The sequence below is a fragment of the Sycon ciliatum genome, chromosome 1, assembly GCF_964019385.1.
Source record: "Sycon ciliatum chromosome 1, ocSycCili1.1, whole genome shotgun sequence".
Lineage (NCBI taxonomy): Eukaryota > Metazoa > Porifera > Calcarea > Leucosolenida > Sycettidae > Sycon > Sycon ciliatum.
The window spans coordinates 9,104,476-9,130,363 of record NC_088643.1 but is presented as its reverse complement, the minus strand read 5'-3'; the positions used below and the strand labels follow the sequence as shown (position 1 = coordinate 9,130,363).

Genomic DNA, 25,888 nt, shown 5'->3' with positions numbered 1-25,888 from the left:
TGAAACCGTGTAAGGGGTGTAGTAGGTTGCGTGTTTTGAGGCTCCCGTTTTTCCGTAGTTTTTAGGTAGCTTTTGGGGACTAGCCCCAACAGCCTGGGTGGGATGGCTAGCCCAGATCACACTGAGCAGCTGGTGACCGCCGAACAGGTCCATACACAGCTTCGCTCATTGCCTGGCATCGAACACAATGTTGTAGAAGTGCTGAGAACTCTAGCTCGTCTTGAAAGCCAACTCCAGGACCAGGAGAAACGATATCAACGAAGGATTAGTGGATTGAGCTCCGAACTTTCCCAGCTGAGAGAGGACCTGGCCGACACTCGCCTGTGCCAAAATTTGGACATCGGCAATGTTACGTGTGCGTCTTGTAAATCAAACTCCTCCGCCATTGCAGACCTAGAGAGAGAGCAAGAAACAACCAGCCAGAGGCAGCGCCGAAATCGAAAGAAACGTAGTACAGCCACAGAAAGTCGTTCACAGTCCGCCGTACCCGTAGAGAGTTCACGACCCATTGATCCCGAGATGGACCTGACCATGTCGACCAGCAGTGTCAGATCCGACGTTGACAGCTCAAACAACAAGCCGTCCAACTCCCGTACACATGGTTCACCCGGACCCAGCTCGGAGTTGACCCCGCCACGTGTGGATCGCTTGCCGAAATTTGAAGAGATGAGTGAGGATTCGGACGCCACATGGCGACTCATCACCTCCACCAAACCGACAGCGAAGAAGAGAGTCCTGTTTGTCGGAAATCTGATGCATGCAATTACTGCAGACCAGCTGAAGGAGTTTATCGCAGCAAGAGCAGCTGAGGCTGACCACAATGTCCAAGTGTTTGACGTAAAAATATTTCAAAAAGAAAAATCCTCCACTGCGCGTATTGTTGCCAGTGCAGCGGACGAATCGTTTCTCAGCAACAAGCGCTTCTGGCCAAGGCCTGTGTACACAAGAGAGTGGAACTTCGATAAGTACACCCAGTCTGATGCCAGTGGAGATCAACAAACAGCGCAGAGCAGCACCACGACCACCAACAGCAGCAGCAGCCCCACGGACGACAGTAAGAGCGGATACAGCGTGGATTGCGATATCCTAGATGACACCTGTGGAGCACCGGCCCGGACTCCAGGCCAGAAATCACGGGGCTATCAGCGTGACTCGCCGCCAGAGACGCAAGCTGCGAAGTTTAGTGTCACTGTTGGCAACGCATTTGCATCTCTAAGTCAGGATGTGGATAATATATCTGTGCAATGACTGGAAGAAGATTAGGCAACGACCCTGCTGCTCATGAACTGAATATCCTGTCCATCAATATCAGAAGCCTGCGCCACAAACTGCGTGATGTTCTGGATCTTGCTGAAGGAACAAAATCTGACATACTTGTAATTTGCGAAACATGGCTGGACTCATCCGTCACTCCTGGCGATCTCCACCTCCCAGGCTATAACTTAGAAAGGCTAGATCGCAGCGGAAATGTTGGTGGTGGTGTCTGCATCTATTGGAAAGCTGAACTCAACTGCCAACCCAGGCCTGATCTCGTTTCTCCAGGCATAGAATGCTGTTGGATTGAAGTGAAAACCAGCCATCAGCCATGCCTGATTGGGAGCTTATACCGGCCACCAGGGTGCACTGTTTCATACTGGGACTCCTTTGAAGCCCTGCTGAGTAAAGCCTGCAGCCCAACGACGCAGACAATACTTTGTGGAGACTTTAATGTTGACACCAGTCGCAATTGCAGTAATCATATGCGGCTGGCTGATATTGCTACAAGTTATGGACTGCAGCAGCATGTACGCAGCCCCACTCGTATTGGACTAAGAGGACCACCAACTACAATTGACTTAGTATATAGCACAATGGGATGTGCTTCTCCTGCTACGACTCATGCTATCTCCTTCAGCGACCACCATGCTGTGACAACCCCTTTCAACATGGTTCCAATTCGAATTCCTCCTGCAGCTCCTGCACAGACACGGAACATCAGACGTATCAATATGGACCTGTTTCGGCAAGATATCCAGTGTGCTAACCTGTGCTCCATGAAGGGAACCTGTACCGAAATGTGGACCCAGTGGCACGAGTGTCTCATGTCACTCGTAGATCAACATGCACCACTCCGGCCTCGGAAGCACCGTGCCCACAATGTCGCACCATGGTATACCTCGGAGCTCGCAGCGCTTGTACGCAGGCGCAATAAACTGCATCGTAAGTGGCTGAGAACCAGACTTGATGTGGACTACCGCAGCTTCCAGCAGAGCAGACGGGAGGTTACCCGCACTAGCCGAGCACTGAAGGAACAGCATTACAATGAAGCATTTGTGAACGCTACAGGGAACCCAAGGCAGACTTGGCGTGTATTGAATCAGCTGAGCGGACGGCAGCCAGTCCACACTCTTCCCAAATGCTCCCCGGATGACATTGGTAATGTGTTTGCAGGCATTGTCAATGATCCTCAACGTCCCCCAGCCTTGACTCTACCTCAAGGCCCCATGTCTCCGAACAGCCTTTCAATCTTTAAGCCTGTTACCATTGCCCGTGTGCGTAAGCTCCTATCGTCAATAGCCATGACAAAAGCTACTGGCAGTGATGGCTTGCCCGGAACGATTCTTAAATCATGCGCTGACCTTCTTGCACCCTCACTGATGCTCATCTTCAACAAATCATTGTCCGAAGGCCAGCTGCCACCGAACATGAAAATCGCCAACATCACTCCCGTCTACAAAGGTGGTGACCCCAGTCAACCCACCAACTATAGACCTGTCTCTTTGCTCCCTATAGTCTCCAAGCTGCTTGAGCGTATCGTCCATGAGCAACTCAGTCAATACCTGGCTGAACATAATCTTTACCCTTCCTGTCAATTTGGCTTCAGACGCCAGCACTCTACAGAGGATGCTCTCACAATGGTTACAGACAAATTCCTAAGAGCCCGAGATGACGGGCTGTCAACTGGCGCTGCTTTCCTGGACATGTCAAAGGCCTTTGACAAGGTCCAGCATCAGACACTTGTCGAAGACCTATTCCAGCTTGGAATCTCCGGCACAGCCCTGAACTGGTTAAGCGACTACCTCTCAAATCGTCAACAACAAGTCGTCATCAGCGGCGATAGTAGCTCATCTTTCACGTGCTCAAGTGGGGTTCCCCAAGGGTCTGTACTGGGACCACTATTGTTTGTCATATATGTCAGGGATGTGGCCAGTGAAGTGGATCAGTTTGCCGTCCAGGTAACCCAATTCGCGGACGACATCATGCTACACGATAGCAGGAAGGACAAGGTAGTGCTGTCACACAACCTGTCTTCAGCCATCACCCATCTCAGCAACTGGCTTGGTGAGCGCAACCTAATCCTGAATAGTCGAAAAACACAAATATTGTTTATTCCTGCCAATCGTCATGACGACAAGACATTGAATGTGCACTGTGCAGCTACACTCCTCCAGCAAGTGACAAGCGCCAAGTACCTGGGCTTGCACATCGATGACGACCTGAAATGGAACACAATGGTTGACCATATAGCCAAGACAGTGTCCTCAAAGATTGCCATTCTCTTCCGCCACAGGCAGTGCCTCCCAATGCCATGCCGCTCAACCTACTTGAGATGTATAATTTTACCCACATTCCAATACGCATGCAACAGCTTTTCCTCTTCCCTTTCCTCTGCACAACGTGATCGTCTTGAGAAACTTCTCAAGCGAGCTGTGCGTGTTGCCTGCTCTGCTCCGTTCCTGTCTCCAACTGCCCCTCTTTTTGAACGCCTCAGCATTCAACCCCTGCAATCAATGTATTGCCGCAAACTCCTCCTGCTAACATTTCGTGTAATTCATAATAACTGTAGTGTGCTTCTTCATGACCTTGTCACACCTCTGTCACACACCCGTCGAACGAGGAGCACAGATGTTCCCCTGCTTCTTTTCCCGAGGATCATATCTGCCGCTGCCACACGCAGCCCTTCATATCAATGTCCCGCTCTCTGGAATAAGTTGCCTGCATCTATACGATCACTGAAGAAACCAGGTCAATTCCGGACCGCTCTCTTACCCCACCTGAAAAATTCACCGACTTACGTTGCTCACTGATCAAATAATTATGCAATCTTTCCTCTGCTAGCTAGCTGCTGTCTTAAATCCTACTCTTTTTTTCTATTTTCTTTTTTTTCTTTTTAATCTTTTCCTTACATTTGTGTGCCTGTTTGTCTTTAGTCGATCTCATGTAATAAGGCAACACTGCCTGTTTGTTATTCGACGTTAAATAAACCAATCCAATCCAATCCAAATGTGTTGTTTGGAGCTAGGTGTCAGCCTCGCCGAATGTCTGCAGTACTCTGTCAGTGTTGTGGCTAGTTGTTGCACTTTCTGACTGTATATAGTATCTAGTTACAGTGGTGGACAGTTACTCCTAACCTGTATCCATATGTTCCTTTCGCTCACAAACATATACATGTACATGGCTCAAATCCGTTGATCCCCGAGCTGCAGAGACAGTACATGGCTCCATATAGTCTGCTACCTCTAGCTCTGCGCACAGGCAATGACTTCAATGTCTTTCCTTTCGTTGCTATGTCTAACATAGCGAACAGCTATGTTAGACATAGCAACTTGTGCTGGGACACACACACACACACAAACACACACACACACACACACACACACACACACACACACACACACACACACACACACACATGTACATACACCCACATACACACACACACATTGCAGACGTGACTTTGAACAAGTATGACAACAGAAGCAGAGCAGTACCACAGGTATGCACAAAACTCGATTCACGCCGTGCTTCGCAGCAGGCAGCAATCATGCCTTTAATAAACGCATTATCAAGACTTTGTATAATCATGTTATCCAGACAGCAGATGCACCCAGGCAATGTACCGGGTCCAGACCTCTGACGAAACAATTAATGCACGGACACTGGGCTATAACAACGTATAAATAATTACCCGACAGTCGAGTTCTCCGAGTTCTATGTGTTGGTAGCAAGACTGACGATCCTGTAAGGACATGACCATGTTGTGTTGAATCCATCAAGTAAGTGCTAGTTGCAAATGTAGTCTAGCTGAATCTGTGCAGTACTAACTCCTGTTTGTCTTCTGGGTATGAATGCAACTGTAACTGAATGAGCTGCTAGACCTATTGATCAACGTTGAAGTTATTTTCTAGATGGGGAGGTGGTCGGTCTGCAAATCATTTGGACTTGTCAGTGAGGTGCTGTAAGTACATGTGTTGGTGCCGCAGCTGGGGTGTCGGAGATGCGGCTCACTTCTTCTTTGCCTGCGCGTCGGGGATGTCCACGCTTGCCGTGCCAAAGAACGCTTGCTTTTGCCTGTAGGAAGTAGAGCACAGGGATGCAATTGTCGGGGGAACGTTCGTTATGCATGTGCTGCCACACAAGTATGCAGAGCCAGTGAATATATTCTAGTTTTGTCTAAGAAGGTCTTTAGGAAATTTGAGGCCACATGCCACGTACTGCTCTTTTCTCTCCGAAACTCAACACTTGCAAGCCAGATATATGAAAGAAAGAAAAAAATCATCAGTCACACCACCGGGACTCGAACCAGGGACCTTGCTATTTGCGAGCAATGCTCTAACCAACTGAGCTACAGTATGACTCTTATCCACAGTGATGGTACATCTATCGGTGGTGTGACTGATGATTTTTTCTTTCTTTCATATCTGGCTGGAAGTGTTGAGTTTCGGAGAGAAAAGAGCAGTACGTGGCATGTGGCCTCAAATTTCCTAACACTTTGAAAATTCTCCGTGAAGTCCAAATTTGAAATTGCAATTTGTATTTGCTCGCAGTGGACATAGTTTGATGCGCTCCCCATGATATCAAGCGAATGGCCGAGGGCCCTCTTGATTGGTGTGAGTTGCCAGTATGATGCAAGCCAGATATTGATTGATCGAAGAAGGATAGATTTACCATCACTGTGGATAAGAGTCATACTGTAGCTCGGTTGGTTAGAGCATTGCTCGCGAATAGCAAGGTCCCTGGTTCGAGTCCCGGTGGTGTGACTGATGATTTTTTCTTTCTTTCATATCTGGCTTGCAAGTGTTGAGTTTCGGAGAGAAAAGAGCAGTACGTGGCATGTGGCCTCAAATTTCCTAACACTTTGAAAATTCTCCGTGAAGTCCGAATTTGAAATTGTAAGAAGGTCTTTGCTAACCTTACTAAACCTTACTTAACCGTACAAAACCTTACTAAACCTTACTTAACCTCGCTAAACCTTGCTAAACCTTGCTAAATCCTACTTAACTTTACAAAACCTTACTTAACCTTACTTAACCTTACTAAACCTTAGTAAACCTCACTACACTTACTTGAACGAGAGACGGTCAGGCTTCTTCCGCTGGCTGCTTCGTAGCTCCTTCAGTCGGAAGGACGCTCTTCTCACGAACTGAGACTCCTCTTCCGGTTCTTCATCATCGTCCTCAGGTTTCTCCAGCTTCTTCTCCTGTTCCTGCAATAATTTTAAGGTTTTGGAAAGATACGCAAGGGAAACATTGCAATTTAAGACTGAGAGCCCTTAGATGGCTCAGTGTTCCTATGGTCACATCTTGCCAGGCGAGCTGTAAAGGTTACAGTACTGTCGGTCGCCGAAGAACTGGGGGGGTGAGGGTCAACCCCCTAGCCTAGACCGTTCTTATTTTCATATATTACAGTCTATGCGCAGTTGAGTCACAGTGTAGACGTTGGTATGCTAGTGTGCTTGATGACATTCTAGCCTGGTCGTTCTTCGGCGCTACCCGACATCACTGTATGTGATAACAGCATCAGTTGGGAGCTGTGGCCTCAAGCCGCGACACAGCCATGCACTAGGTGAAGCGAAACCGTTTGTAGGGGTGGGGGAGAGGGGGGGGGGGGGGCGTGGGGGCGTTGGGGCACTGGAAAGGCATAAGACAGCTGACTGAACAATCACATCTGACACACACACACACACACACACACATGCACACCACTGACACGCGTGCCTCGTCTACCCTCATCTGCGCCGTCCGCAAACTTACGCCTTCTTTGTCCAGCGCGGCCAAGACTTCCTTTGCAGCGCGATTCTGCGCAATGGCTCGCCTCAGCTCTGTTCAGGCAGCAGCACAGAGAGGAGGAGATGTGAAAAGAAAGAAGATACCATCCTATGCAAGTCTCCTCACAATGCAGAACAGTACAGGTTAAAGAGGCCCGCATCTCCCGATATATGCCTAGCCCTAACAAAGGCAGCATTACCTGTGGTCTAACTTAGTACATTGAAACCTCGTTTAAAGAAAGAACTAGGATTCTGAACTCTACTGGATAGATCACTGTGTACTCACCGGCTATACAATATGGATAAGAAGAACTCCCGTTTTGCAAACAAACACCATTGGTTCCTTGGTGTTCGTCAAAAAGAGATGTGAGCGTACATGTACTAGTCGTTGGTATTCGTAGTATTATTATTATTATTATTTATGGTGGGTGGGGAGCAAACCATTATTATTTATCATTCTCTTATTATTGACCCCCACAGAAACTTGTGATCTCTTTAGGTATGCTATGTCATGATAAATCTGTTATTGCCCTCATAATCGGTCAATATATGAAATATATTGACCAATAATAGATACATATTGCTTCTTTCGAAGTAATAATTATTGGATCTTATTTTACTCCATACCTTCACTGCCACCACCAGACCCGGAGCTTGAGTGGCGTCGATCCTGCGGCAGCGTATCCATGCTCGATGCTCTGCCAAGAGTGTCCGGCTTAGGCTGAGCCTCCGACACGCGAGGCGCGGACGCTGGGGCGGTGGGTTTATCACTCGTACTCGCACTCGGTGGGCGCTCGACCGGCGTGCTTGGGACACTGACCGAGCTGGGTGCTGCAGTGCCGGCACCACCACCACCACTGCTGGTGGAACTTGTGGACGGTGCTGGCGATCTGGCGATTGATTTGTCGCCAGTGCGGCTCCGGTTCAGTGCGCGTATATCGGGGATGTTGGCGTCGACGACGGCGGTGGCAGCTTTCATCGGTGTTACGCTGCTGGACGGGTCACTGACAGTGCTGCTAGTTGTTGTGATTGTTGAGGATGGTTTTGCCGGTGTCCCTGTAGTGTGCCCACCAGCCGTGCTACCTGTCTGGGTAAGTGGCGAGCTATCAACACCGTCGCCGCCACCGCCCAGGCTGGACTTGCGGCGCGCCTCGTCCCGTGCGGCCTGCATCACTGCCGCGCTCATGCGACTGTGCTGGCTGTCGCGCTCACTGGCAATGTGGGCCTTGTCGTCCGCTGTTGCCGGCGCTGCCACCACCAGCGGCGTTCCCAGGCCCAGCGACGAGCGACGTGGCGTCTGTGCGGCTATGACAGTCTGTGACAAAGTCTGCAAGCAGAAATATACACAACACACGATTGGCACTTTAATATAGTACTGTTGGGCGCTGAAGACTGGAGCGCCAAGGAATGACCAGGCTAGGACTTCATCCAGCACAGCATACCAATATACACACGGTGACTCAACTGTGCATACACTGAAGTACATGAAAATAGGAACAGCCTAGACTACGAGGCTGTTACGTGATACCGTAAAAGCCCCTGTATACGCCCACTCGAAATTACGCCCACCCTCTGTGTACACGCCCAGTCAGGGGAAGTCAACACTTTTGTTTCAAAATAGCGCCCATGCCCATGTATACACCCAGGTATGCCGGAAACACCAGTACATGTACAGGTACTGATACCCAATACTTACTGCTATCCCTATTCCCAGTATACGCCCGGTTCCAAAATAACGCCTGTGCCCTTGTATATGCCCAGGAAATCGAGGCTGCTATTCTATACGCCCAGGGCCTATACACAGGCTTTTACGGTATGTCTTTGCTACGTCAGCCTGCGACCAGCGCGGCCCGACTAACCTTCGCCTTGGCTATGCTCGACTCCATCTCAGCACCGGTCATGGTGTGACGGCGTGTCATGCCTAGAGATGACCTCACCTACAGATAGTAGCATGCACAAACCAAATCATAGCTCAGCTAGAAATCCAGCATTGAATGCGCAAACAGAAGTGCACTGTGCAGTGGTATGCATGTTCATATGCAGACGTCATGTACATGTAGTGAGTTGCACAAAGAGTCCAAAAAATGGTGTCCCAGCCCAGAGTTCATAGACTCTCTATCTTTCTTTCTCCTTCACTCACACATACACACACACACACACACACACACATACACATACACACACATATCCACACAATGATATACACGCAAATCACTCAACTCTCTCATCACCACTTACGGGCGATCCCCTGGCCGAAAGGCCTGATGAAACACTTTTCGGTTTCTCTGGTGCTTTGTCAGCAAACACAGCATCCTAACAGTATGAACGCATACATAGTATGCACACAAACAGACAGATAGACACACACACACACACACACACTCACATAGGCCCACGCATACACGGGCCCACGCATACACAGACAGACAGACAGACAGACAGACAGACAGACAGACAGACAGACAGACAGACAGACAGACAGACAGACAGACAGACAGACAGACAGACAGACACACACACACACAGGCACACGCATACACGGGCCCCACGCATACACAGACAGACATACAGACAGACAGACAGATACAGACAGAAAAACAGACAGACACCAGGGTCTTTTTAATGCTAGCCACGATCAAGTAAGATACACATATATACATCATATTAGTCGCTGTCTGGCGATCGGTTAAAAACTCAAGAGTTACAGCAGAAACGCTTTTTGATTCCTTATTTCAAGTGTAATTATGTGATTGATGCCCCTTCCGCTTCCATAGATTGTGACATTAGAGTCAAGTCAGTCAACACATTGCCTTTGTCGCCAGTATTGTTGTGTGAAGGACCCACCATGCCATGAGCACTGACACACATACAGACACTGTGCACTGCGAGCATGAATGCACAAGGTGTGCGAGAGTGACATTGCCATTCCGCGGATAAAATCACTTACGTCAGCTTCACCGCCGATGGTGACCCAGGTCTCAATCAGGTCTGGATCAGGGTTATTGTAGAACTGCATCAGATTAACTTGGACTTTACCCTGGCAACAGAAATTCAACAGTATGAACATCAGTTTAGATTAATAATATAATAATCTTTGTGTGTGTGCGTGTGTGTGTGTGTGTGTGTGTGTGTGTGTGTGTGTGTGTGTGTGTGTGTGCCAGCTAGTTCGGTTGGTGGGTACACTTACGCCTGATTGTGTTGGGTCTGTTGCCAACGGGCTCGGCTACTTGAAGGTGTAATGTTGTACCTGCCACCTTTGTTGGTTCCAGGGTTCATATACTTTCTGTTTGAAGTATCATGACATACCTGTTAACCATGGACTACAGTTAGGGGTGAAACGATTTGTTCGAATATTCGAGTATTCGAAATTTTGCACTCGATGGTTTTTTTTTTTTTTTTTTTTTTTTAGTATTGGCATTCTATTTCTCAAAAACTTTTGTTGTACCGCTCGTCCACTGGTACATGGTATACATGTACATGTGTTTGCATGCCTTTGAGTCAGTATTGTATGACTTGGACGATGCAATCACCACGGCAAGTAACTGAGATATGAAAGTACTGATGAAAATCGTTACTTTACACTCTGTACAAGACGTTGGCGACCTTTGTTTTATGTTCACAGATAATTTCTTCCCGAATTTGTGGAAAACTCACAAATCTAGCCCTTTTGAATTTTGATAAAATACTCGAAATAATCGGATACTCGATCGAATATTATGAACGAGTGATCGATTGGTCAAAATAGATACTCGTTTCACCCCTGTAGTACTTCTGGCTAGATTAACCCTTGTGTAATCAACGGTGCTAGTGAAGCTTATATCAGATCCACTCTGATTTAGCCACCCACACTAGTAGCAAGTATTACCTTCACTGGGGGCAGGGGTAACTGCAGTTGGATCCCAGGACGGATACCCTGATGCCGTCAATCCTTTTTCACCCACTTACTGAGGTGTGGTGAGCCCATAAGTGGGATCATTTTGAAGTCCACCCAGAGTTTTGGGGATTTCAGGGGGTGTCGGCCGTTGGGCGGTTCAATAGCCAATTGAGTCATCTTTCCCAGATTCCTTTTGAGTCTCTCTCCCCTCTCCCGAGGAGACCCACGTGACCAGTTTTGGCAGTGAGCAACAAGTACAAGTACAAGTGTGTTTGTGTGTGTGTGTGTGCGTTTGTTGTTCGCCAGGTTGTGGAGAAGTGTCACGAGCACCAATCCAAGGGATTCCTGGTGTTTGTCGATTTGAGGAAGGCATACGATTCAGTTCCGCGTGCTGCACTGTGGATTGTCCTGCTGAAGCTGGGAGTCCCGGAGCAACTGGTCAGCCTTCTGAAGTCTTTTCACGACAACATGACAGCCACGATCATCGTCAATGGTTCCCCCACTGAAGGCTTCTCAGTGTGCAACGGATTGCGCCAAGGGTGTACAATGCCACCAGTCCTTTTCAACTTGTTTGCTGGTGCAGTGATGGAACGTCCAAGAGCGTGGAGTGTCTGGTTTTCCACTTCGTACCTGGGCCGATGGTCAGCTTTTCAAGAGATCTAAGCGTGGTAATGATATGATCATCACGGACGGTGAGTTTACTGATGATGCAGCCTTGTTTGCACCCAGCCACTCGGATGCTCAGCGTATGCTTGAGATATTTGCGGAGGTCAGTGGAGCATTCGGGCTGTCTCTCAACATGATAAAGACAGTGATCATGGCTGTTGGGCACCAGATCAACGACAGCGACCGTACCCCGCTAAGCGTACAAGGCAACGCCATCCAGCATGTCAGCCAGTTCACATATCTCGGCTCAGTGGTAACACCAGACGGACGATGCCACACCGATGTGTCCAACCGCATAGCTGCTGCATCTAAGGCCTTTGGCAGCCTCTACTCGTCAGTTTTTCGGAACATTTCACTAACATCTAAGACGAAACAACACACGTACACATGTTGTGTGTTGTTGGTGCTGTTGTACGGGGCTGAGAACTGGACACTGTTGCGTGCCGACATACGTCGCCTTGAACAATTCCACAACCGCTGCGTTCGTGTCATTCTCAGCATCTCGCGTTCCAAACAGTGGTACCACCTGTCATCTGCCTCGCTGCATAGAATGTGCGCTACAGAGCCAGTTGCTGACATGGTTGCCCGTCGACGGCTGCAGTGGCTTGGCCACATTGCCAGGATGGACGACCACCGGCTTCCAAAGGCAGTGTTGTTCTCGTGGCTCCATACTCCCTGCCCTGCTGGCGTGATGTGGTACGCGATGACCTCAAGGCGTTCAGTCTATACACCGATTGGCACGACCTCGCAGCTGAACGTGGCGAGTGGATCCAGTCCATCTCGGATGCCATTGTTGCACGGCGCTTACGGCTTGAAACGACAGCCAAGTCAGTGTGTTGTGCGATCTGTGAGCAACTCTTCGCCAGTGAAAGCGGACTTCGGCGGCACAAATGCAGGGAAGAGCGACTGAAGTCGATCCATGAACAGGCCGGTGCTGTGTTGTGCGAAACGTGCCATCGTTGGTTTGCTAGCCGAGGTGGATTTGCTGTGCACCGCTGCTCTCCCAGCCTTGGTGACGCTCCAGTTCCAGAGATAGTTGCACCTCGCCCACCTGATTGCAGCCAATGTCAGTACCACTGCCACACCTGTGACCGCTGTTTCCGGAGCAAAGCTGGGCACCGCCGGCACAACTGCAACTGCAGAACATGCAGCTCTGGCTCCGAGCGCCGCACCATCCCATGCCCGACCTGCTCTCGGAAGTTCACACGTCTCCAGTACCTGGCTCAACACAAATGCAAGAAGTAACTCTGCCCTCATTGCCTCTTTGAGGCACTGCATCACCTTTAGGTGGCAGTTTCAAGGTTCAAGGTTCAAAGTGCACACGTATGTGTGCGTGTGTGCAGAACGTGTTGTAGAAGTTTCTACTAATGCACAGAATACACAATCATCGTGTTTGATGGAGTGAAGCATACGCTTACCAAGCATGTTTCGCTGGTGCCGTCAGTGACAGACCACAACGACACCTGTAGCTTCTTCCACTTGCACGATGTCTGCATATGGACATGGACAGGTTCAAATACATGCATGCTCTAGCTTCAAGTACATCCGAGCTAGATCTTCATCATTTCAATGATTTCAAGGCATTCCTCCCCTACAATTACATGAGAATACACCTGCAGAGATCATGTTGGTATTTTAACATTCAGTCCGATACAGTAAAAGCTGTCAAGACCACCCCTCTGACCAGGTCACCGCCTGTCCCAGAGCACCTCTACAACTACAGTCCATTTCAAAACTATAGACGCGTACCTAGGCAAAACCGTTATGCCAGCATCTATACCACATAAAATCTGTGATCACTTTGTGCATAATATTTTCCAAATTGGGCGTCTGTTATCCAATCACTTAGAAACTATAAGAGAGAAATTGTGGAGCGGACCTGAGCAATATTCCGAAAACTATTCTCAAAACGTTTCAGCCAAATTTGAAATATTTCAAAAACACTACGTGTCTATAGTTTTGAAATGGACTGTAGGCAAGTGATGTTATTTCCAGTCACATGACACTGGCTTAAGAGACAACCTGTACAGTGTACATGGCGGCTACATTTTGAAGTTCCCTTGAGCAGTCAAGTTAGACAGGTTTCACTGTACCCAAGTCTTCATTGCAATCTTTCCAACACACAGAGGCCATGGGAATCCAGCAGAGTCAATACTATAATGTACTTCACGTACTAAAGAAGTTGAAACATTGTCCATGATAAATTCATTAGCTGGAGGGAATTGAATAGAAGAATACCCATGATGGTTACCCGACAATTAGATAATTAATTCACCAGATATGTGCATGCACGCACATGCACATGTACGCACGCATGCGCGCATGCACACACACACACACACAAACACATACACGCACACACACACACACACACACACACACACACACACACACACACACACACACACACACACACACACACACACACACACACACACACACACACACACATACACGCACACACACACATACGCACACACACACACACACACACACACACACACACACACACATACACGCACGCACGCACGCACGCACGCACGCACGCACGCACGCACGCACTCACGCACGCACGCACGCACGCACGCACGCACGCACGCACGCACGCACACACGCACGCACACACACACACACACACACACACTACTACTACTACTACTACTATGTACAGCTACCCTATCGGGCCACGCCGCTCCCAGAAGCGGGAGACAACGACAAGAAGAGAGAAGAGAAGAGAAGACACACACACACACACACACACACACCTGTCCTGTCCTGTAGAGTCACTGCCGCAAAAGGGTCACGTGATCCCATCACTGGGAAACTTGAGAAGAGAGAGAGAGAGGACACGACGCTCGATGACGCTCCAGGTGCACGGGTAGTCGCATCCGCTTGCCGCATATGCACACGTGCTGGAAGGCTGAGCGCTCCGCTGCTGTTGGTCTATGAGCCACCCTTGAACAGCGATGCCTTCCCCGTCCCCGGACACCGCGAAAGCAGCGACCACACCTGTCACAATGCGCGGCACAACATCCCTCCGCCGGTGCCGACGCTCCGGTAGTTCCAGGTGGCACTGCGGCATCCACCGTTGAGGCACACACATGCCGGACCAAGCCACCGCGGCTTCTCAGCCACCGCCCACACCGCCCGCACTGACTGGCGCCCCGCTGCTCAGACACAGGCCGCGCACGCTCCTCCAGACACTTATGCCGAGCCATGTCTCCTTTCCGTGCAAAATCCCGTCCGCATACCGTACATACCACTCGGGGCGGAGGCTCAGGCACATTGTCAGGCTCTTGGTAGGTGCTGCGCCACTCCGCGCGAGACTCACATGCAACATCATACCATGATGCCTCCACGCCACGGGCACGTAGATCTCGGACAGCACAGTCCTTCCATCTGCGGCGTGGGCCATGTCGCGGAGTGGCGCCATGTGCTGGGCGACGCTGCAAGAAGGAGCCAAACAGTACCTGTTTTGGGATGCGGTTGTCCGGCATCCGCGCCACATGCCCCAACCACTCCAACCGCCGATGTGCAATTTTGTCTTTAATCGTCTCGGAGTCTCCCCAGCGCACCAGTAGCTCTTCATTGGTGATGTGTTCGTCCCACATCCGGCTTCGAGAGACCCCGAGGATGGATCGGATGCACCTCATGCTGAAGGTTGAGAGCTTCTGCAGGTCATGCTGAAGGGGCGTCCAGCACTCAGAGCCATACAACAGCAGGGACAGAACGCAAGCATTGAATACGCACCGCTTGGTGTGCATCAGCAGATGTGGATTGGAGAATACAGACCTCCGAAGAGCACCGCAGGCCCTGGAGGCTTGGGCAATCCTTGCGGCGATGTCCCGAGACGAACGGCAACCGCTGTCCACTACAGAACCGAGGTATTTGAAATGCGGTACGCATTCCACCTCCGCTTGACCAAGTTGGAGGGGAGCGCGGTCAGTAAGCGTGATGCCGGGGCCAACAACTACAAACTGAGTCTTCGTTGCACTGATGGTCAAGCCGAATCCCGACGCCACCTCGTGAAGACAGCACAATGCTGCCCCCGCTCCAGACCGAGTCGTAGCGAATAAACAAGAGTCGTCAGCAAACTGGGAATCTGTTAGGCAATGGTGTTGGTCGTCACGGCGGGGTTTACGGTATAAATCGCTGCTGTATGCTGAGCGGAGCTCGAAGCCAACCCCGTCAACTCTCCTGACGCGGTGTTGCCACTGGGTCATCACGGCCCACATAAAGATATTAAAAAGGACCGGCGCCATAGAGCACCCCTGGCGAAGACCATTGCCAATGCTGAACGGGTCTGATAATATGTTGTTGAACTGCACCGATGCTGACATGGGGTCGTGGAACGACCGGATGATGTTGATAAGCTTTTCTGGTACTCCCGCACGGCCGAGGACCTGCCACAGACACCCCCTGGGCACTGAATCATAGGCCTTCTTCAGGTCGATAAACACAAAAAATCCCTTGGCCTGATGTTCGATTGACTTTTCCATGAGCTGTCGGACGGTGAAGATCATGTCAGAGCAGCCACGCCCTCGCCGGAACCCGCACTGGGACTCAGGGAGAAATTCCTCTGCGAATACCTGCAGCCTTCTCTGAAGGACACTCGCCAAGACCTTGCCGACCACATCCAGCAACGCAATGCCCCGCCAATTGTCGCACTGCGACAAATCTCCCTTCTTTGGAATGGGGATGAGGGTAGCATCCGCCCACTCCCGCGGAACGCAGCCATCTCGCCACACATCTCCAAACAGCTCCATGAGCTTGTTGTTGAGCTCCTCGCCACCGAACTTTAGCAACTCTGGCTGTATCCTCGATGAACCAGCAGCGGTGCCATTGCGAAGTCGAGAAATGGCCTTGGAGATCTCATGCATGGTTGGTGGTTCCTCAAGGCTCGACACTACAGGTCGCTGCTCAACGCAAGCCATGATATCGGGGTTGTACGAGCTCTCTGGGTTCAGGACAGATGTGAAATGCCTCTGGAACCGCTTGCATTGATCCTCAGTCGACTGGCACAGGTTTCCATTCTCGTCCTTAATGGCGGAAGTCTTGCACGGAGTTAATCCCTCACATGCAGCGTGGATAGCATGAACGCATTTCCAGACGACTGCCCCATTGAAGCGCGCCTCTGTTGCCTCCTGTGCCTTATTCAAAATCCAAGCCTCTTTGGCATTTACAACGGCTGCGCGCGCCTGCGATCGAGCAGCCCCGAAGCTGGCCCAATACGTGTCGCCCCTCTGCTGACCGTGGGCAAGCCACTCCGCGTAGCACTCATTGCGGGCGCGCAGAAGGGGCTGTATGGTTGCAGAGTTGTCATCATACCAGTCGGCCTGACGGCGTTCGCTCGGGCCCAATACATCAGCGGCTGTGGCAACCACGGTATTGCGCACATGGGTCCACTTCTCCCCAACGCTACCATCGCTGCTCCAGCAATCTCGCAATCCAGCAGATAAAGCGGCACGATACTTGTCCGCGGTGGTCACGCAGCGCGGGGGGCGACGTCCCACATCGTTGACGTCTTGTAACGTGGATGCGCAGGAATCCGATTGATCATGCTCGGCCACCGCCTTACTCCGCAGCTTGCCGACATTAAATCGGCGCCCCCGGCTCGCTCCACGTCGGGCAACCCCCACCGGGCGATGCGGGAACTCAAAGACTATACAAAGCAGCTGGTGGTCACTGCCACACTCAGCACCACGAACAACGCGCACGTCCCTGCAAAATCGCCGATGATCCTGACGCATCAAGATATAGTCGATGCAGTGCCACTGCAGAGAGCCGGGGTGCTGCCACGTCCGCTTGAAGATATCCCGCTTGGGGAACCAGGTGTTGCAGATCCACAAATTATTTATTGCTGCAAACGACAGTAGCTCATCTCCAGAGGAATTCAACTGTCCAAAACCATGCATGCCGCGCACACCACTCCAGCCATCGTCAGCTGTTCCTGAACCCACACGGGCGTTGAAGTCTCCAAGCAGAATACAGCAGTCCCTGTCAGGAACGCCAGCTATTACCTCCTGCAACTGTTCGTAAAACTGATTTTTGCTGGCACGCGGAGCTGCATAAGTCGGAGCATACGCACTGACTACCGTCACCCATGCGACTTCTCCCCCACGCAGGGCGAATTTGAGACGTGCAGTGACAAGACGAGGGCCCACAGCCCGCCAGACCGAACCACCATTCTTCCACGCGTCTGTTGCAAATTTATTGAGTGCCAGGGCGACTCCTTCTCCTCGTCTGTTGTCCGGAGCTCCATCGCCAGGCACGGGGCGACCCGAACACAAGATAGTAAAACCGTCAACGACATAAATGTCATCGCCGAACCAGTGTGTCTCCTGCAATCCAGCCGCCGCCACGTTCAACCTGCGCAGCTCGGCAGCAACACGACGACATTTCTTGTCCTCTGCTACTCGGCCAGAAACGCTCGCCGTAGCTACGCCGCCACTCCTTTCCACAAGGGAGCGAACATTCCACGACCCAAACGTCAAGCAGCGCCGTCCCTCTCTCCCACTCTTCTCCCTCTCCTTGACGTACTTCATAGCTTTTCGGAGCTGGATGGAGATATTCCACTCGGGGGCTCGTCACACCACCGCGAGTGGCGACTTCGGGCGCAGCAAGAGGTGGCGGTATCAAAAAAACTCGCCTCGTCCTCCTGCTACGTGGCTCCCGTCGTCGGCAGCTCACTGTCTACGTACTGGCCCTGGAGACAACCCTCAAGGGGTCGCTCCAGGCCTCTCTTTCGCCCAAAAGTACTCGAAAAACAAGAAAATGGCCCACGCCGCAGATGGCCACACACACACACACACACACACACACACACACACACACACACACACACACACACACACACGTACGGTGTTGTTTCGTTGTACATGTATTCCATTGCCATGATACTCCAGCTTCAAAGACTAGAGCAAGTGGGCCAATCAAAGCAAGAAGGATAGGTGCAAGCAGTCAAGCCTCACTCAAGTTTGTTCACCTACCTGCCTCACTGCCAGGCTGAGTGTGATGTTGAGTGGCAGGTTGTTTGAGTAGACCACTGCGGATGACCGGGAACTGACCATCCGACCGGGGACCAGATCAGCCTGGAACACTCTGCAACCGGCAATGATAGTTGAATGAGCATGGAAGTTTGAGATCAATGTTGAAACTACCACCAGAAATGTGCATTGGGAGGAGGGTGAGAAGGAGGAATAGGACAACGGGAAGAGGAGGAGGAGGAGGAGGAGTAAGAAGAGAAAGACAAGAATAAGGAGGAGGAGCTTGAGGAGGAGGAGGAGGAGGAGGGGATTAGGAGGTGGAGGAGGAGGTGGATTAGGAGGAGGAGGTGGAGGGGGATTAGGAGGAGGAGGAGGGGGATTAGGAGGAGGAGGGGGATTAGGAGGAGGAGAAATAGAAGGAAGAGGAGCACACTGCGAATGAAGAGAAGAGGAATTGAATGTTATCACAAATATTCTTCATGTACAACGTGTGTGCAAGGTGGCAGGATGGCGGGTGTAGCCATGGTTGTGAGTCTGAATTTCATACGCCAGCACTGTGCCCTGTGCTGCTTGTACATACATTTTGCTGAAATCCAACACGCCCAAGCTGGCCAAGTTCAACGCCTTCATGACCGTGATAGACAGGCTGTCCTTGCTGGAGTTGTAGCTGCACACGTTGTAACAACACACAGTCACACTTCGTGAATGACAGAGTTTTGAGTTTTGTTGTACCACTCCCCGTGCTTTGTCGGCCCAAGGATTTCCATCCCACACAACATGATTATGCAGAAAAGGGGCGACTGTACAACTTGTAGATACCGTCCAAGTGTGGTCCATGGACAAGTATCGACAGTAGCGAAGTGAGCCATCCACTGCTTGCTATATCACCCTACAGTCTCCCATTATAATGGAACTCCCTTTAATTTGGACTACTGTATAGCAGAAAATCTTCGGACGGAATATATTTTCGTACGATTTTGTACACGGCCTCTTTTGTACTAAAATTAATTCCGTACTAAAATTTGTTCATATGAAATTATGTACACTATACATGCGTACTGCTTGCGAACACGTACATTTAGCATGCAGCACTGTACGAAAATAAAATCCGTACGAAAGGTCGAATTTCGGCTTTGTCCGAAAACATTTCGATCCGAATTTCCTGCTATACAGTATGTCTTTGGGAAATCCTCAAATATATAATAATACTAATAGTCCAGGCCACCTTCTACAATGCAGCCTTCAGACAGAGTAATTCTTCATTCACGAAGGTTGGTCCCTGGCATGCCCTGGTTCTAGGTGCAGCATGTAGTCCAGTTGGAATCAGAGAAAGTCCAACTCCCGTGCTAGCGACGGCGTGAACAAACGTGCCAGTGGACCCATTGATATGATCAAGAGTACTAGTAAATAGGGGGGGGGGGGTATGTACTCTTGATATGATTGTGTATACATACGTGCAGCTTGATACAGCATGCAGGCATGCATGTAGGCAGCATGGTTTGCTGTGATTGTGATAGTCCGATGCAGTTTGATGCCCGTGACATGTGAGCCTGTAGGCTTGCTATGAAGAGGGTTGGATTTCATTGCCCTACCCATTCCCTGAGTTGTGCATTGTCACATGGTATAGCTGGATAACATCGTCAAAGTCGTCACAACCCTTTTTTGTACAACTATGCTTAAAAAGTGCACTATGTTCGCCTGATCCTGAAGGTTTGTTATTTCAGGACACAACATGTACTCTCACTGGTGCTATTTGCTACAATTAAATCATCGTTTGGACTTTGCTTGTGCTTGCAGGGCGGTGGCGTTCCTACAGATGCTGAAAACTCGGTCTAACTGAGTCTCAGGCAAACCGTAATTTCGGTTGTGTTTTCTTACAGCAGTTGCAGGTGGAGCCTTGCGCCCTCGGTCAGAGCATCCACGGCCGAGGAGAGGCTGGTCGAGCTGGTACTGCTGGTGCTGCTGAACACACTGTTGCTGGTGTCGGACTTGAGAGGTTCAGCCGGAGCAGGACTGGTTCTTGTTACTTCCACAGCCTTCAAACAGAGTAGACAAAGGAAAGCGAGATGATCAGATACGGTAAGTGCACAGCAGACACATACAGGGGTGTAGATGGAGATAAAGAAAAACGAAAATCCTGGAACAAGGTGAATTCCGACTGCAAGGCATGATAAGTATGCCACAGAACTCCTATGTTGCCCCGGACTTCAAAACAGTGGAGCCTAGATATATACTGTAGGCTGTGCCACCCATATAGGATGCTGCACTGAGGGAACCTGTATGATTCCCAGTGCAACATGCACATAGTGACATACGGGTGAGGGGAGGGGGATGTGTGTGTGTGTGTGTGTGGGGGGGGGGGGGGGTGAGGGGATGTGTGTGTGTGGGGGGGGGGGGGTGGAGGGATGTGTGTGTGGGGGGGGGGGGGGGGTGAGGGGATGTGTGTGGGGGGGGGGGGGGGGGGAGGGGGTAAGAGAGGTTCTACTGTACTCGCACCTCAGCTGCATGAGCATGAACACCTGTATGCCTTTGGTGGCAAGGCCTACTGATATTTCCAACTGACTGCACACTAGTCCACAGATCATATCTTACCTTGTTGCGGCTGTGATAGGCACCAATGACCGCTGCTGCGGCTTCTTTCGGTGCGAGATCAGCTTCATCCTGACCAGCTTCTGGCTCCGCCGAAGGAGTTGTCTCGACACCAGCCGTGGTCTGCTGCACCACCAGGCTGCTATCAGCTGTGACTTTGGGAGAGGCGGGTGTATCTTGCGTGCTTTCGACGGATTTCGTTTGAGCTGACGGCAGTGTGTCAATTCCATTTGTTGGATACGTGTCAGGTGTATCAGGGGAGTGACCGTTGGTCTTCGCTGCCGCGGGCAGTAGTGCCGGTACCTCTATGCCATGTTGTAGTAGTAACGCTCGTAGTTGAGTGTTCTCCGCGTCCAATCTGGGTTTTGGCAGAATGCAGGCAGCAGTACACGGCATTTGGCAAATGTTGGTTTTTATACATTATGTAATTACTCAGCGTTATTTGCAAAAATAATAATAATAGTACAAGGTGATGTCATGATGTAACGCCGAGACCATGGGCCGGTGTTGTGGGCTTGCCTCACCAGCACAGGCTTGCTTCGCAGCCCCTACTCTCCCTGCTGTTTTGTTATTGTATATTCTGTTGTCTTCTCCCCTTCTGACGAGTATGTTCTGTACTTAGTAAAACAATGTCATGATGATGTCATGGCATGCCCGGTATCAGGGTTTACACATGCATGCCGGCGAGAAACTACCCCCAAGAGTGTGCAACTCCAGTCTTTGGGGTACAGTCAACTTCGCTAATAACGACTGCGGATATAACGACAATTCGCGAATAACGACAGAATTTCCATGCCCAGAGCAAAGTCCCATCCACCTGTAATACATATAATGAGACTTCGGGTATAACGACACTTCGCGAATAAGGACACTTTTCTGATGCCCCGCCGAGTGTCGTTATAAGCGAAGTTGACTGTATGCGATGGCAAACTGTGACTTCACATCAGGTGACACACCCATACGCACTGCAAGCATGTGCACTATGTGCATGATGATGTCATCTGCAGGGCGGTACGCAACCCTGCTCGTGGTACAAGTTCAACACCCTGGTTTCCAGGTTCTACTGCTTTCTCCGCGACCCATGTGACGTAATGTAAAACTCTACCATTGCAGCATAGGATAGAGAATGTACAGCCTGCAGTATAACACTCTTGGGAGTTATGTACTCTTGACGTAGGATGCAAACTAGTCCTGGTCAATGAAATCCAGTAAGTTTGCACTCTTGACCGCTACACTAGTGTACAGGTCTGTGGCAGTGTCCACATGTCTGGCTCTGTACTGGTACAGGACACTACACTAACTCACTGACAGTGACACCTACGAGATGACGGGATGACTTCAAAATTGAAAAATATAATGACTTCACTATTGCTGTCATGGGAACAACGTACCTCCTGTTCGCCTCACTCAGGTCCTTGATCTTCTTCGCTTGTTGCTCGACATCGTGTAGCAGGCGCCGACTGTCGTCCTCGCCTGATGAGTTAGCCCTGGTAACACATGAATAGATGGGAAACAGATCATGTACATGTACCACCGTCCAGTAATGTGTATTATGGTATGGTTAAGTACTGTGCTGGCAAATGAAATCCGACACCTGAGCGGTGCGTTCACATTCTAGCGGTCTCTATTTCGTAGTTGTACAATCCCGTGTTGGGTCTTTGCGATGTGAACGCACCGCTCAGGGGTCGGATTTCAGTTGCCAGCACAGTAGTTGTAGGTGACATCCGCATTTGGTAACCATGGCGCCTGATCCACACATATGGCGAAACCTGAATAAGGGATCGTACTGATGTAGTTCCCATGTACCTACTGAGGTCCGACCGATTGGGGTGTACATTACAAATGGACATTATTGACACCCCCTCCCATTTTTTCACAAATTGGGTGGGGCAACCTTTTCCGAAATATGGTCCGGCCTTGTCAAGGGTCATTTGACTGGAAATTACAACCATTAGTCCAAGTTGTAGTAGTCTTCTGGGAGAGGTAAATTCGTCATCAGTTGAGATGCCTTGGCACAGCCACGATGTAGTGATGCACTAACTCAAGCATATTCGCCAGCTCACACTGCATATTTAGCATAACTTGGCATAATGGAAAGCGCTGACTCTACAAGTAGCTGTATTCTTAGCCCCTATAAGCAAATCCGCTAGTTCACCACTATGACATCACACGCATAAGCTCTAGCCTTGAAAGGTTCCACTGTAGTTACGAGTGGATGCTGCCGAATGTTGCTGGGAATGTAGCATGTTCTGCTCAAACCCTTTTCTGTGTGGGCATAAGCTGTTCAATGCATGTGGGTCAAGGACTGGCGAGTAGGCTAACGTTATGGCTTCAATTTCATGCACAAATACATGTGCAGTGACGAGGTGGAAGCTGCATGGTTCAAGGCCCCGGCTTTGCAAATTGAAGCAGGCTCAGTTACCAAACGCAACCGTGCCGAACGAAACACTGAGAGCAAATCCAGTACCTAGTGGTGTGGTTGGTCCTGTCAAGCAGGGCCCAGAAAGGGGAAGACCTGCTCATCTGAATAGGCGTGACTACAATAGCTTTTTTAAAGCAGCCAACTCTAGGCAGGTGCCTGAATTTCAAGACGATCCAAACCGCTAGCAATTAAGTCGGATGCAAACACTGAAGCCCATCTTAATGATGACATTGGCCCGATATCCATCCAGGTCTGAAAATGAGATCGGAATGAATTTGCAAAACAGTATGCTATGTCCACTGGTGACGGTTATTTGAGAGAGTTGTGCCAGTCGGAGTCGTACGCAGGATCCGGAATGAGGGGGGTGCTCCAACTTTTTTCCCCAAAGAACCGAATAATGCATTATTCCTGTGCATGTGATGCATGGATGGTTGATATCTTGATTTTTAGTGCGCTATTTAAAATTCAAGTACTTACCATGATTTACCAAGTGGAGGGAAAAATTAATGTAGGACCAGTTCCGCAGGAGCAACCATGAGGCCTTGAAGGCCTGGCAGGAGTAAATAAGCTCCCAGGAGCTTACTCATGCTTCTTGCATGGAGAAATCATGAGAATCAGGTAATAGAGGAAGCAAGTGCAAAGGATGGTGGTAGCTTCACAAACAGGATAGTAGCAGAGGGCTGCTACTTTTCTGTTGGTAAACATCAGAAGCAGTGTCTGAGGTGTTGGCAGCGAGGCAGGGGGCAGTGACCCCTTCAGAAGCCGTAGCATTTTTAGGATTTCCAGGGCCCGAAACAACAGATTAGTACACTTTCGTGAACAATCGTTTTCAGTCGGTTTGTCGGAACAGCTGACCGGAATGTTCCCGGCAAATCGAAATAGAACAAGGCGAGGCCCTAACAATATGGATAACCCTCTGTCCTGGCACATGAAAGTACATGTAACATGGTGACTATGATCAACTACAGTGACAACGAGTGGAAAGCAAAAAATCCGTTAGAAAATCTGATAATTATGCCACCAAAAATCGTGTTCAGAAGTCTGGTTTATGAACATCCCCATTTCTTCTTTCAGAGTTTGGGCACAATGCAGTTTTCTAAAATATCAAATTCAATCACATCTCAATAAATAGCCTCACGCAAGACCTTTCCAATGGGCCGTCATTTGCGTAAATCGGACAATTGGTCCCAAAGTTATGCCTTGGTACTTTTAGTGGCATGGGTACAGCAAGTTGGCCTATGTCGAAAATTTTGAGGGCCCTGGGGGGGGTGCTTGAGCACCCAAAGCACCCCCCCCCCCCCTGGGTACGCCACTGGGCAGCATGTGTGAAGTGCACTGTACAGCAAGGGTAGGTTTTTTAGGGGCACATGTAAACCATGTAAACCCCAGCCCCAGGTCCTTGGCCTCTTGATCTCGTTTCCCTTAGCCCTTACATAATCTGTAATCATTACAATCATGTGTTTGCCCACTGGTAAAAACAGCTCGCGCCCGGACACCAACATTGCAGCCCTGTGAAGATACCTTTAATCGATCTCATTGCCTGATCCCAGCCTGACTGGCTGCAGCAATAATTTTTGTGCCCGCTGTCAGCGATCGGGCCATGTACAGAAACAAGCATAATGGTTGCTTCCCTCCACAGCTAGCTAACCGCGAATTGCCAACACCCGCGGTATGTTCCTCAAAACACAAGAATACCCTTTACGCAAACGATCAGCACGCGCGCTTTGGCTCCGTTATGCACCACGGCTTCTCAGCCACTTCTCAGCCACTGAAGAAAGGTTATGTCAAGACACCACTCAATAGCAGACCAGGCTTACAGCCATTATCCTATGCGCAAAGCTAACCCGACGTTGCTCTACATCAGCCGAGGGCTGCACGCATACTTACTGTTTGCTCTGTTGGTGCTGCTGTTCGCTACGATCATGAGCCAACGCCATATTGCCGGTCTTCGAATGGTCTTCGTCAGATTGATTAGCAGACGGGATTCCGAAAATACAAGAAGGAGGAGCGACCCAACGTCGCGCACGCCGCGATGTCGCTGCAGAAAATGACACACCTCCGCGTCGTTTGACTGGCTTCGAGCGAAGACTTACTACTCGGCCGACGAAAATAACTCAGGCGGTTGTGCGAGAGGCTTTTCTAAACCAACTCGGGGAGCGAATCGACGTCGTGGGCTGCAAGTTCATCGACTTCTTGCGTCCCTGCGTGGTGAGGTACTCACAGCGGAGCCCGAAAACATGTTGAACTGGTAGAAGCTCGACAGGTGCTATCAAAAATTTTCTAAACGGTCTTCATCTACAATGATCTACCGGCATGATCATTCC

General features: G+C 50.1%; 1 protein-coding gene across 1 annotated transcript; it reads right to left on the bottom strand.

The window, feature by feature from the left end:
- Nucleotides 1-4,712: 4,712 nt before the first annotated feature.
- Nucleotides 4,713-25,885, bottom strand: LOC135812225 (mucin-5AC-like). Its single transcript, XM_065325567.1, has 14 exons — nt 25,452-25,885; nt 22,534-22,629; nt 21,146-21,500; nt 20,432-20,589; nt 19,134-19,220; nt 18,557-18,668; nt 12,986-13,057; nt 9,975-10,064; nt 9,266-9,340; nt 8,887-8,964; nt 7,655-8,354; nt 7,014-7,081; nt 6,327-6,466; nt 4,713-5,331 (listed from the first exon to the last, which is right to left on the bottom strand). The coding sequence occupies exons 1-14, from the start codon at nt 25,499-25,501 to the stop codon at nt 5,265-5,267; spliced, it is 2,148 nt and encodes a 715-aa protein (XP_065181639.1). The 5' UTR covers nt 25,502-25,885; the 3' UTR covers nt 4,713-5,264.
- Between the last annotated feature and the right edge of the window lie 3 nt (nt 25,886-25,888).